General features: G+C 46.4%; 1 protein-coding gene across 2 annotated transcripts in view; it reads left to right on the plus strand.

The window, feature by feature from the left end:
- The window catches only part of LOC123761738 (UDP-glucuronosyltransferase 1A7-like), a 105,176-nt gene that overhangs the window by 51,546 nt on the left and 40,022 nt on the right, over positions 1 to 13,608 (plus strand). For both annotated transcript variants that reach the window (XM_069339453.1, XM_069339448.1), the window contains exon 4: positions 1,949 to 2,156. In XM_069339453.1, coding sequence (XP_069195554.1) covers positions 1,949 to 2,156 — 208 coding nt within the window. The remainder of the gene's footprint in view (positions 1 to 1,948; positions 2,157 to 13,608) is intronic.

The following is a 13,608-nucleotide window of genomic DNA, read 5'->3' on the forward strand; positions in this document are numbered from 1 at the left end:
CTGGTTCATCTTCTGATCGTGTGTGTGTGTATGTGTGTGTGTGCGTGCGTGTGTGTGTGTGTGTGTGTGTGTGTGAGACCCATATCACGGACAATAGCCTGTCAGTGATAAGGGTCTGAAGTTAAGTGCCTCCTCTCTATCCCCTTCTTGAAAATCGGAACGACATTTGCCTTCTTCCAGCAACTGAGAAATTCTCCCGACATAAGTGACTCATTAAAGATGAGCCCTCGGCGTGCCAGAGGCCCGTTGAGGGCTTGCGCTGCCTCTTTTAGTATCTCCGGTGATACTTTTTCTGGTCCAACTGCTTTAATTAAATCCAATGTTGTCAACTATTTCATAACCTCCTCTGCTGTCACCTTTATATCTGATAGTCTTTCATGAAGGGTAATCTCTTCCAACAATGGGAGCTGCTTAGGCTCGGTTGTGAACAATCCATGGAAACTGGCATTCAGTGCCTCGCAGATTTCCTTGTCACTTTCTGCATATGCCCCCTCTGTTTTCCTCAGTCTTGTCACTAGGTCGTTCACAGACTTTTTTCTGCGTATATGGCTATGTAGTAATTTAGGTTGCTTTTTCAATCTTTCAATCCAACTTGTGTGTGTGTGTGTGTGTGTGTGTGTGTACTCACCTAGTTGTGCTTGCCGGGGTTGAGCTTTGGCTCTTAGGTCCCGCCTCTCAACCGTCAATCAACTGGTGTACAGATTCCTGTGTCTACTGGGCTCCATCATATCTACATTTGAAACTGCCTCCTAGTATGGAGTCAGCCTCCACCACATCACTTCCAAGTGCATTCCATTTACTAACTACTCTGACACTGAAAAAGTTCTTTCTAATGTCTCTGTGGCTCATTTGGGCACTGAATTTCCACCTGTGTCCCCTTGTTCGTGTCCCACCCGTGTTAAATAATCCCTCCTTGTTTACCCCTGTCAATTACCCTGAGAATTTTGTATGTGGTGATCTCGTCTCCCCAGGCTCTTTTGTCTTACAGCGACGTGAGGTGCAGTTCACCAGCCTTTCCTCGTAACTCATGCCTCTTAGGTCTGGGACTAGCCTAGTGGCATACCTCTGAACTTTTTTCAGCTTCGTCTTACGCTTGACAAGGTACGGGCTCCCTGGAGTATGCTGGGGCCGCATACTCCAGGATTGGCCTTACATACATGATATACAAGGTTCTGAAATATTCCTTACACAGTTTTCTAAAGGCAGTTCTGATGTTAGCCAGCCTCGCATACGCCGCTGATGTTATTCTTTTTATGTGGGCTTCAGGAGACATGTTTGGTGTGATATCAACTCCTAGATCTTTCTCTCTGTCCGTTTCGTGAAGGACTTCATCTCCCATTCGGTATCCAGTGTCTGGCCTCCTATTTCCTCCCCCTTGTTTCATTACCTTACATTTACTTGAGATGAACTTTAGTAGCCATTTGTTTGACTATTCCTTCAGTGTGTGTGTGTGTGTGTGTGTGTGTGTGTGTGTGTGTGTGTGTGTGTGTGTGTGTGTGTGTGTGTGTGTGTGTGTGTGTGTGTGCAATGAGACCCACACGTCACTATCAATACCACAATAACAATATGTGAATATTTCACCCAAATAATATATATATATATATATATATATATATATATATATATATATATATATATATATATATATATCATAAAATTCCATTATGTACTCAGCGGGTGTGTGTGTTTCAAGTCTTTACCAATCGTTAAGGACCAGTTATGCCCGGTGGTTGGGCTGTTAATTAGTGCTCCCAAGGACAATAATATTACAACACATCACCACATTCCCCCCCCCCCCCTCCCCCCGCCTCATTCTCATCATTACGGTCCGCGAACATACAACATTCGATGTACTATGAAGAGTAGCGACTGGGCCTGTATGTTGGTTGGTTGTATGTGGGGTTTGTATGTTTCTGGTTAGGTTAAGACTTTGTATTCCATCCTGCAGGTATCTGTCGGCCCTCCGTCAGCAGTGGCAGGCCCCGGCGGCGACCTCCTTGCCCTCAGGGTGGACACCGGGGACCATGGACACCCTCTACGGGTCCCTGGCGGGTGTGCTGGTGGCCTGGGACACCCTGGTGGACACCCGCGCCCCCTACACCCCCACTGTCGTCCACATTGGCGGCTTCGCCTTCCAAACTGGACACATGACTAAGGTTTGTTTTGGTGGCTTGTTTTGTTCCTTAAATGTTCCTGTTATTGTATCATTTTGTTCCATGAACGTTTGTCACAATAACATTTTATTCGTTAAACTTTGTTGTTACTATAACGCTTTCACCATCAAGAGTTTGTCAGTATAACGTTCTTGTTCCTAAAACTGTTGTTCCCTTTCACACGTTTCGTCTCTAAAATATCTCATCCCTTAAGCTCAGTGTTCCCGGATACTCTTCTTATACTACCTCTACTACCTCTTCTGGACACCTCTGTTGGACACGACTTCAGGACACCACTGTAAGACACCCCTTCAGGACACCTTTTCACGACACCTCTGTAGGACACCCCTTCAAGGAACCCTTTCTGGAAACCCATTCAGGACACCTTTGTAGGACACCCCTTCAGGACTTCTCTTCAGGACACCTCTGTAGGACACCCCTTCAGGACACCAATGTAGGACATCCATTCAGGACAACCTTTCAGGATACCTCTGTAAGACACCCCTTCAAGACACCTCTGTAGGAGACCCCTTAAGGATACCCCTTCAGAACACCACTGAAGGACACCCGTTCAGGACACTACTGTAGGACACTCCTTCAGGACACCACTGTAGGACACGCCTTCAGGACACCCCTGTAGGGCACCCGATCAATACACAACTGTTGGACACCCCTTCAGAACACTTCTGTAGGACACCCCTTCAGGACACCCCTTCAGGACACCACTGTCAGACACCCCGTCAGGACACCTCTGTAGGAGACCCCTTAAGGATACCCCTTCAGGACACCACTGAAGGACACCCCTTCAGGACACTACTGTAGGACACCCCTTCAGGACATCACTGTAGGACACCTCTTCAGGGACACCTCTGTAGGACACCCCTTCAGGACACCTCTGTAGGACACCCCTTCAGGACATCACTGTAGGACACCCCTTCAGGACACCTCTGTAAGACACCCCTTCAGGACACCTCTGTAGGACACCCCTTCAGGATAGTACTGTAGGACACCCCTTCAGGACACCCCTTCAGGACACCTCTGTAGGACACCCCTTCAGGACGCTACTTTAGGACACCCCTTCAGGACATCACTGTAGGACACCCCTTCAGAACACTACTGTAGGACACCCCTTCAGGACGCTACTTTAGGACACCCCTTCAGGACACCTCTGTAGGACACCTGTTCAGGACACCCCTTCAGGACACCTCTGTAGGACACCTGTTCAGGACACCTCTGTAGGACACCCCTTCAGGACGCTACTTTAGGACACCCCTTCAGGACATCACTGTAGGACACCCCTTCAGAACACTACTGTAGGACACCCCTTCAGGACATCACTGTAGGACACCCCTTCAGGACACCTCTGTAGGACACCTGTTCAGGACACCCCTTCAGGACACCTCTGTAGGACACCTGTTCAGGACACCTCTGTAGGACACCCCTTCAGGACACCCCTTCAGGACACCACTGTAGGACACCCCTTCCAGACACTACTGTAGGACACCCTTTCAGGACACTACTGTAGGACACCCCTTCCAGACACTACTGTAGGACACCCTTTCAGGACACCACTGTAGGACACCCCTTCAGGACACCACTGTAGGATACCCCTTCAGGACACCTCTGTACGACACCCCTTCAGGACACCCCTTCAGGTCCCTTCTGTAGGACACCCCTTCAGGTCACTTCTGTAGGACACCCCTTCACGACACCACTGTAGGACATCCCCTTCCGGACACCAATGTAGGACTCTCCTTCAGGACACCTCTGTAGGACACCCCTTCAAGACACCTTTGCAGGACACACCTTTAGGAAACAACTGTAGAACACCTCTTCAGGACATAACTTTAGGACACCCCGTCAGGACACCTGTATGACAACCCTTTAGGACACCCCTTCAGCACACCACTGTAGGACATCTGTTCAGGACACCTCTGTAGGACTCCCCCTCAGAACACTTCTGTAGTACACCTCTTCAGGACACTACCTTAGAACACCCCTTCAGGACACCTCTGTTGGACACCCCTTCAGGACACTTCTGTAGGAAACCCATTCAGGACACCTCTTGAGATAACCACTGTAGGACACTCCTTCAGGACACCTCTATAGGACACACCTTCAGGACACCACTGTAGGACACTCCTTCAAGACACCCCCTCAGGACACCTCTGTAGGACACTGCTTCAGGACACCTCTGTAGGACACCCCTTCAGGACACCTCTGTAGGACACTTCTTCAGGACACCACCTTAGGACACCCCTTCAGGACACCTCTGTAGGACACCCCATCAGGACACCACTGTAGGACACCTCTTTAGGTCACCTCTGTAGGACACCCCCTCAGTACACTACTGTAGGACACCCCTTCAGGACACCACTGTTGGACACCTTTTCAAGACACCTCTGAAGGACATCCATGTACGACATTTTTGGTTAGATGTAGGTTAACGGTACTGCTGGAATTAGTTTGTAAGGGGGGGGGGACATTTTCCAGAAGCAAACTGGGCTACTGTCATTAATTGATAAAGCCAGGAAGATACCCCGAGGAAACACTGGAAAAGGAACACTGGCACAGAGGATAGAAGTGTCTAGAGCAAACTAAGGAGAAAGGAAGAGAATAAGATCTTCCACGAAACTAGACTGTAGCGAAGTATGGTAACTATCAAACCGAGCAGAACTTTAGCGGGAAAACCCCGGACATGTGAAAAGGGGGGTGGGGGATGGGGGCGGGTAACCAGTTACCGTATCTGGGGCAAAGGCATAAGATAATCCAGGGGAAGGGGGGGGGGGGGAATCTATCAAGTAACAACTCATTTTAAATATAATCCAATATAATAATATGAAACAATAGAAACAGCCCAACATAATCAATATTTATATGACCAATATATATATAATATCAAATCAATATATAAATAAAACAATAAATCAAATACAAGAAACAGTTCTTTAAGTAACAGCAACATGTCCAGAGCGACACGAACACAACAAATTATAAGGATGGTAACCGAGACCAGTACAGTGATCTCCATCGTATGTTGGCCTCCGGATGCACGCTAGAGCTGAATAGTTAGCCTAAGAAACTGCCTTAAGGGGCGCCGATGAGATCAGTCTTGGAGTGTCGATGAGCATTCTGCGAGCAGCAGTACCCCAAGAACTTCAAGATCTGGGGATCTGAGGCAAAGAGAAAAGGACACCAGGAAGGCTAGGGATCCGTAAATGTAAAATAATTAATGTAATTAATATAGTAAAATAACAGAGATAATGTCGAAAATAGTAAACTAACTCCCAGACTCATAATAAATTAATACTGAACGAGAAGGGAATAATAAAATGAATAGCAATAGTATAAATTAGTATAGCAAAGAATGAATATATACATATACGCATATATATACATATATACATATACATACATACACACACGCATACACACACACATACACACACGCATACACACACACATACCCACACACACATATATATATATATATATATATATATATATATATATATATATATATATATATATATATATATATATATATATACATATATATATATATATATATATATATATATATATATATATATATATATATATATATATATATATATATATATATATATATATATATATATTATTAAATATGACCGAAAAAGTAAGATTAATAATTCTAACACGAATTTTCTCTATCTCTCGTACATTTCTTTTCACTGTTGGTGGTAATTCAAAAATCAATTCTCCAAAATTCATTTTTATTTCTAGTCTGACGCGACACTTGAGCACGTTTCGTAAAACTTATTACATTTTCAAAGACTTTAGTTTACACATACACAACTGAATATAACTTACACATCTCCGATTTGTTTATATCTACATTTGAGTGAGGTGGATGGGGTGAAGTGGCATTAATAGGGTATTAATTCTCCACCTCAAGACTCCGCTCCAATATAGAAGCATCAAGAAATATGGACCAATAGGCTTTCTACAATCACTTCCATTCAATACCCATTGTTTTGTGTTCTGTCTTGTGTTGATGAAATTAATACCCTATTAATACCACCTCACCCCATCCACCTCACTCAAATGTAGATATAAACAAATCGGAGATGCGTAAGTTATATTCAGTTGTGTATGTGTAAACTAAAGTCTTTGGAAATGTAATAAGTTTTACGAAACGCGCTCAAGTGTCGCGTCAGACTAGAAATAAAAATGAATTTTGGAGAATTGATTTTTGAATTACCACTAACAGTGAAAAGAAATGTACGAAAGATAGAGAAAATTTGTGTTAGAATTATTAATCTTACTTTTTCAGTCATATTTAATAATATATGTCTACAGGAAAGACTGCTACCAAAATATACTAATATATATATATATATATATATATATGTCGTACCTAATAGCCAGAACGCACTTCTCAGCCTACTATTCAAGGCCCGATTTGCCTAATAAGCCAAGTTTTCATGAATTAATGTTTTTTCGTCTACCTAACCTAACCTAACCTAGCTTTTTATGGCTACCTAACCTAACCTTACCTATAAATATAGGTTAGGTTAGGTTAGGTAGGGTTGGTTAGGTTCGGTCATATATCTACGTTAATTTTAACTCCAATAAAAAAAAACTGACCTCATACATAGAGAAAAGGGTTGCTTTATCATTTCATGAGAAAAAAATTATAGTAAATATATTAATTCAGGAAAACTTGGCTTATTAGGCAAATCGGGCCTTGAATAGTAGGCTGAGAAGTGAGTTCTGGCTACTAGGTACGACATATATATATATATATATATATATATATATATATATATATATATATATATATATATATATATATATATATATATATATATATATATATATATATATATATATATATATATATATATATATATATATATATATATATATATATATATATATATATATATATATCACAAATACCTTGGGCCCCGGGCTGCTGCATCCAGGCGCGGCTGTGTTGACCCCGTGACTCAGCCGCCAGAGTCCTCAGTCTTCCTTGAATACTCCCCCCCAGTACTAGGAGCGGGGTCTGAGAACCCGTTACCGGACGGGCCCTTCGTGGAGGCGGGCACTATGAGCGGCGGCGAGCAGGCCAAAACGATTTTAGAATACATTAAGACAACGTAACAAAGATAACGACAATGGGCCACAGATTAGGATTTTTAAAATAGACAAATTTAATACATGAAAATACGCAATAATCCAGTACTATGAACTCGCAAAGTTATTACCAAATAATGCAAAACTTGGGAGCTGGGAAGCCAATGCCGTATAATAGTTCAACTCAATATAAAAATAAAATTAAAATACTGGACTGTAACCGTGATATAAGTTTACAACATTTTAGTACATAATAAATAACGTCAATAAGTCACAGGGAAAAAGTGCGGAACTAAGTAGAAAGTGAAACTGAAACAGTCTAAGCGCAAAGATAGGACTGGATAGTAACTGGAGAGCAGGATTACTATTTATAAGCAATAAATAGTACATTACAAATATAACGTGAAGGTTCCACTAAGAAGAGTGTAAAAAGAGAGACATAAGCACTAGAAGAAAAAGGATAAGCGCAAACACTCCTTCCAAAGTACTAGGTCGCAGGACCGTTAGTCCACTAACAGGGCGGGGCCGGCGGGGCCCGCCCAGCTAAGGGCTCCACAGGGGTCCCAGCTAAGGGCGTAACGGACTAGTCCAACTAAGGGGCCTAGGACGGGGCCGTCCGAGGGCATGACTGACGTGTCCAGCTAAGGGCCGGGACTACGGATGTCTTGACTAAGGAAAAGGCAGGACTGCAAAACTGCCCCACAAAAAAGGGGGAGCAGTAACGAAAGTGAAAGTAATAATATAGTATGAGAACTAACGCCGCCAGCATAGCGCTCGTTACCCTAAAGGCCAAAGACCGTTATGCTAAATAAGCATAAACAATAACAGAGCCGTAATCCAGAGGAAACGATAACAACAAGTAAAGCAGAGGGAGGGTAGAAGTAAGGCAACTAAAACCCGGACCTAATAATAAAGAACTTAAATTAGTAATAGTATGATACAATAGGAACAACATTCATGGCGTTAGGCGAGGCCAGAAGCCAAAAGGGGAATTGGCATGAGATCATTAACACTAAAAGTGACTATAACTAACATCAACAGCAAATAGTAACGAGTGGAGAATAACCCGGCCAACTCCACCGATGAACCTGAAGACTTAGTAGGCCAAGTAGGCTTAAAACAATAATATAGAAGCAGAAAAAAACAGAATAAACTCAATAATTACAAATAATAGCAGAGGGGGGGGGGTGAAGTGAGGCAACCATAAACCTGAACTGAATAAAACATAACTTAAATAAATATATATAATGTAATAAATAATATATTGCCACCAGTCAACATGAAAAGCTGTTAGGAGTCTTCTGGGAAACGTCCTGAAGTCGTCCTGACGCCAGCTGGAGATCTTCTTGTAATCATCCTGGAACAGGAAGGCGCCAACAAGAAGGCATCGTGCAGGCATCAAGAGGTCGTCTTCTAGACAACACTAAGTCACCTTGCAGGTGATTGCAGACATTCACTACTACAGGAAGACCTGGACAAACTGGAGGAAAGGTCTAGAAAAAGGCTTCTTAAGTTCAACTCAGGAAAGTGTAAGGTAAAGAAATAAGGCGAAGGCTGCAAATTCACAAGGCAAGACAAGAAATATGAGTTAGAATTTAATATATGAATATAGTAAATAACATCAACGGCGCACAAGGAGAACCGCAGCAGAAGTAGTATGTCCAACTGTAAGCAATTGTGCTCAGAATAAGACTGGAGTAAACTGTCAATTAAGAATAGCCGAAATTAAACAAGAAATTGTGTAATAAACCAATACTACAAAATTGCAAAGATAATACAGCACCAAGCTGTGGCTGGGAAGGCCAAAGCCGCATGATAATTGTGCTCATAATTAAGAAAACTGGACGTTAACCGGATAATATGAGCAGTATAATAATACCATATGAAATTTTGCATCACCGGGAACTGCCATTAATTGATAAATCCAAGACGTGAAACATTAAATTTGTTAAATAATAAATTTAAAACATCACCGAACAGGTGCAAACTGGAAATGACAAGAGTAAGGTGAAGCACAACATAGAAATCACTGTATAAATAGATAAGTAAACGTCCCACACTGGGAGGAGGAAGTAAGCAGGGAAACCCTAACCTTAACATTAAACCAACATTATCGTAGCATGTATAACACAAACACTAGTGGTCAAAAAGGGGCAAAATAAGGGACTTAACATAAACAACCATTGCCAAATGTAAACTGCAAAATCCTGCCCCGGAACATCAGCAGCTGGAACACCGCAGCTGGAACACCTGCAGCTGGAACACCTGCAGCTTGACATCGGCAACTGGTGCATCAACATCTGCTGAAGATAAATAAATAGTGGCAACTGGCCACCAGGGAAAACTTCAGTTGTAAGTAGAAGTTCAACTGCAAGACAATTAGGGACCATATAGAACTTGGGAGCCAACGTTAAGGGAACGCCGGGAACGAACTAAAGCTAAAGGTGAAGCTTTCCCCTGCCAAAAGGGGCTAGGATATCAGCAGCTGGAATAACAACGAAACAGCAACAGCTGCAACATTGACGGCTGGGACAGCGACAGCTAGAACATCAGCAGCTGGCACCTCGGCAGCTGCCAAAGATACAAAATTAGCAGCAACGGGCCAAGGGGGAAACTGCAGCAGTAAGGAAAGTGCGACTGCAAAACAAATTATGCTTGAAATAATGCTGGAATATAACTCGTTAGAGAAAAATGGGATTAACACATGAAACTGAAATAAAATACAATCAAATACAATAAACTGAAAAGGAGTGATAATAATAGGCACAACGTTAGCTGGAACTCTTCTGCTGGAACTTCGGGGGCTGGAACGTCGGCAGCTGGAACCTCGAAAGCTGGAACGCAGTAGGATGGGCATTATCAGTTGGGACTGCTTCAACTGGAACATCAGGAACAACTTCAGCCGGAGCATGGGAGCTGGTCCAACAACCCCTGGAACGCCAGCGGCTGGACCATGGTCCACCTGAACAGCAGCAAGCTGGGACACCGACTGCCGGGAACGTCAGCAGCCGGAACACCAACAGCTGCAGCGGCTGGACACCAAAACTGAGCAACAACGTAGTAAGAGAGCGGCGGCTCGGACACTAGGGCAGACAGCTGGACCGGCTGCAACAGCCCCAACCGAGCATCAGCCGCTAGAACACAGCAGCAGGGACATCTGAATAACATCGTCGGCTTAGCTCATCACAGGAAGAACGTCATCTTAACTCGTCACAGGAAGAACGTTGGCTGGACAGGGAACACAGTGAGTACATCGCGGGAAGAACGTCGGCTGGACATCAACCCCTGAATGAAGGCAGCTAAGATGGCAGCGGCTATGACAACCTTCCGGGCTACACCGGGCAGACAACACGTCTGGATAAACCAGCAGCTGGGAAGCCGCAGTTTCTTCTGGACACACCGGGAACTGGTGCCCCAGCCAAGGGCATAGAAACCGAAGTTGGCCTAGGCAAGGGCATAGAACTGAAGGGGCCCAGCCTGGGGCATAATAAACCAAAATGGCCCCAGCCTGCTGGGGCATAACGGCAATGGCCCCGTGCTAGGGCATAAACAACTGAAGTGGCCCTATCCTGGGGCATAATAAAAAGAAGTGACCCCGACCTGGGCCACGGTAAACTGAAGCGGCCCTACCCTGGGCCACAGCAAACTGAAGTGGCCCCAGCCTGGGGCCTAAGGAACTGAGGTGACCCCAACCTGGGGCCTAAGGAACTGAGGTGACCCCATCCTGGGCCTAAGGAACTGAAGTGGCCCCATCCTGGGCCTAAGGAACTAAAGTGGCCCCATCCTGGGGCCTAAGGAACTGAGGTGGCCCCATCCTGGGCCTAAGAAACTGAAGTGGCCCCGTCCTGGGGCCTAAGAAACGAAGAGGCCCCATCCTGAGGCGTAAGGAAACGAAGTGGCCCCATCCTGGGCCTAAGGAACTGAAGTGGCCCCATCCTGGGAATAAGGAACTGAAGTGGCCCCATCCTGGGAATAAGGAACTGAAGTGGCCCCATCCTGGGGCCTAAGGAACTGAGGTGGCCCCCATCCTGGGCCTAAGAAACTGAAGTGGCCACGTCCTGGGACATAAGAAACTGAAGTGGCCCCGTCCTGGGGCCTAAGAAACGAAGTGGCCCCATCCTGAGGCGTAAGGAAACGAAGTGGCCCCATCCTGGGCCTAAGGAACTGAAGTGGCCCCATCCTGGGGCCTAAGAAACTGAAGTGGCCCCGTCCTGAGGCCTAAGAAACTGAAGTGGCCCCGTCCTGAGGCCTAAGGAACTGAAGTGGACCCGTCCTGGGGCCTAAGAAACGAAGTGGCCCCATCCTGAGGCGTAAGGAAACGAAGTGGCCCCATCCTGGGCCTAAGGAACTGAAGTGGCCCCATCCTGGGGCCTAAGGAACTGACGTGGCCCCCATCCTGGGCCTAAGAAACTGAAGTGGCCACGTCCTGGGGCATAAAAAACTGAAGTGGCCCCGTCCTGGGGCCTAAGAAACGAAGTGGCTCCATCCTGAGGCGTAAGGAAACGAAGTGGCCCCATCCTGGGCCTAAGGAACTGAAGTGGCCCCATCCTGGGAATAAGGAACTGAAGTGGCCCCATCCTGGGCCTAAGAAACTGAAGTGGCCACGTCCTGGGGCATAAGAAACTGAAGTGGCCCCGTCCTGTGGCCTAAGGAACTGAGGTGGCCCCCATCCTGGGCCTAGGAAACTGAAGTGGCCACGTCCTGGGGCATAAGAAACTGAAGTGGCCCCGTCCTGGGGCCTAAGAAACGAAGTGGCCCCATCCTGAGGCGTAAGGAAACGAAGTGGCCCCATCCTGGGCCTAAGGAACTGAAGTGGCCCCATCCTGGGGCCTAAGGAACTGAAGTGGCCCCATCCTGGGGCCTAAGAAACTGAAGTGGCCCCGTCCTGAGGCCTAAGGAAGTGAAGTGGACCCGTCCTGGGGCCTAAGAAACTGAAGTGACCCCGTCCTGGGGTCTAAGGAACTGAAGTGGCCCCATCCTGGGGCCTAAGAAACTGAAGTGGCCCCGTCCTGAGGCCTAAGGAAGTGAAGTGGACCCATCCTGGGGCCTAGGAAACTGAAGTGGCCCCGTCCTGGGGCATAAGAAACTGAAGTGACCCCGTCCTGGGGCCTAAGAAACGAAGTGGCCCCATCCTGGGGCCTAAGAAACGAAGTGGCCCCGTTCTGGGGCCTAAGAAACGAAGTGGCCCCATCCTGGGGCCTAAGAAACGAAGTGGCCCCGTCCTGGGCATAGGACCCGATGTGGCCCCATCCTGGGGCATAGGAGCTGAAGTGGCCCCACCCAAAGTAGCGCCAAGGGGCCCCGAGGGGCACCTTGAGAGGAGTGCCAGCACCCTGGGCCGCCGAGGGAGAGGCGGGCCAGGGCCCAAAAATGCCACCCCATAAGGCTTGAAAGTCACGAGGGCCCGTACCATGTGTGCGGCACCTCCAGACAGAGCGTCGCCAGTCCGCCGGCAGGAAAAAGCCCCACACAGGCGTGCCACAGGGGCGCACGCCAGCCCGCCACGGAGGGCAAGGAGGGACCTCACAGCTTAGCGCCCAAGAGAGACGCAGCTAGGTCCTCCGGCCCGTCCAGGGAGGAAGCTAGCTAAGGGGCACGATGCGTACCACAAGGGACAGGGCGCTAGGCACACGCCAGACACGGGGCACCCCTAAACCTAGGTGGAGGCTCCACGCTCATACGTGGAGGGGAACACAGACACAACTGTACCTTAGATGTTGAGGAGGGCAGGACGCCCCTGACGGGTCACTCTGAGACGTTGTCGATAGGAACTGGTGTAGGGTCCATGTTGGGGGCACAGTTGAGCAAGCTAAACTTCTGTGTTTACGTTTTGTAAGTGAGCAGCTGCTTGCTTGTCGAGAACTTGGGCCCCCCAGCCTGCGGGCAGAGCTTATATAACCTTGGCTCGTTGCGCGCGCAGCCTGGGCGGTTAGACTCAGCTCTCAGACACACGTTTTCTTCCCTCAGAAAACCCACCACTTTTTATTTGGGGGAAAAAGCAGTGTTCTTTTCATATGTAAGTTAGTTTGGGTTAAGTTAGGTGTGATTAGGTTAGGTTATATGTAAGTTAGGATAGGTTGTGTGTGTAGGTTAGTTTGGGTTATGTTATGTTATGTTATGTTTGGGTTATGTTATGTTATGTTTGGGTTAGTTTCGTTATGTTAGCTTATATGTAGGTTAGGTTGTGTTAGGGTAGGTTGGGTGAGGTGTTTTAGTTGTGGTGATTTAGGGAGTGTTTACAGGCTGAAGTTAAACAAACATGGCTTGCTGGACTAAAAGTCCAAATATGGACTTGTGGTTATTTTAATAGTCAGTATTTGACCTATAC

The sequence above is a fragment of the Procambarus clarkii genome, chromosome 5 (assembly GCF_040958095.1).
Source record: "Procambarus clarkii isolate CNS0578487 chromosome 5, FALCON_Pclarkii_2.0, whole genome shotgun sequence".
NCBI lineage: Eukaryota > Metazoa > Arthropoda > Malacostraca > Decapoda > Cambaridae > Procambarus > Procambarus clarkii.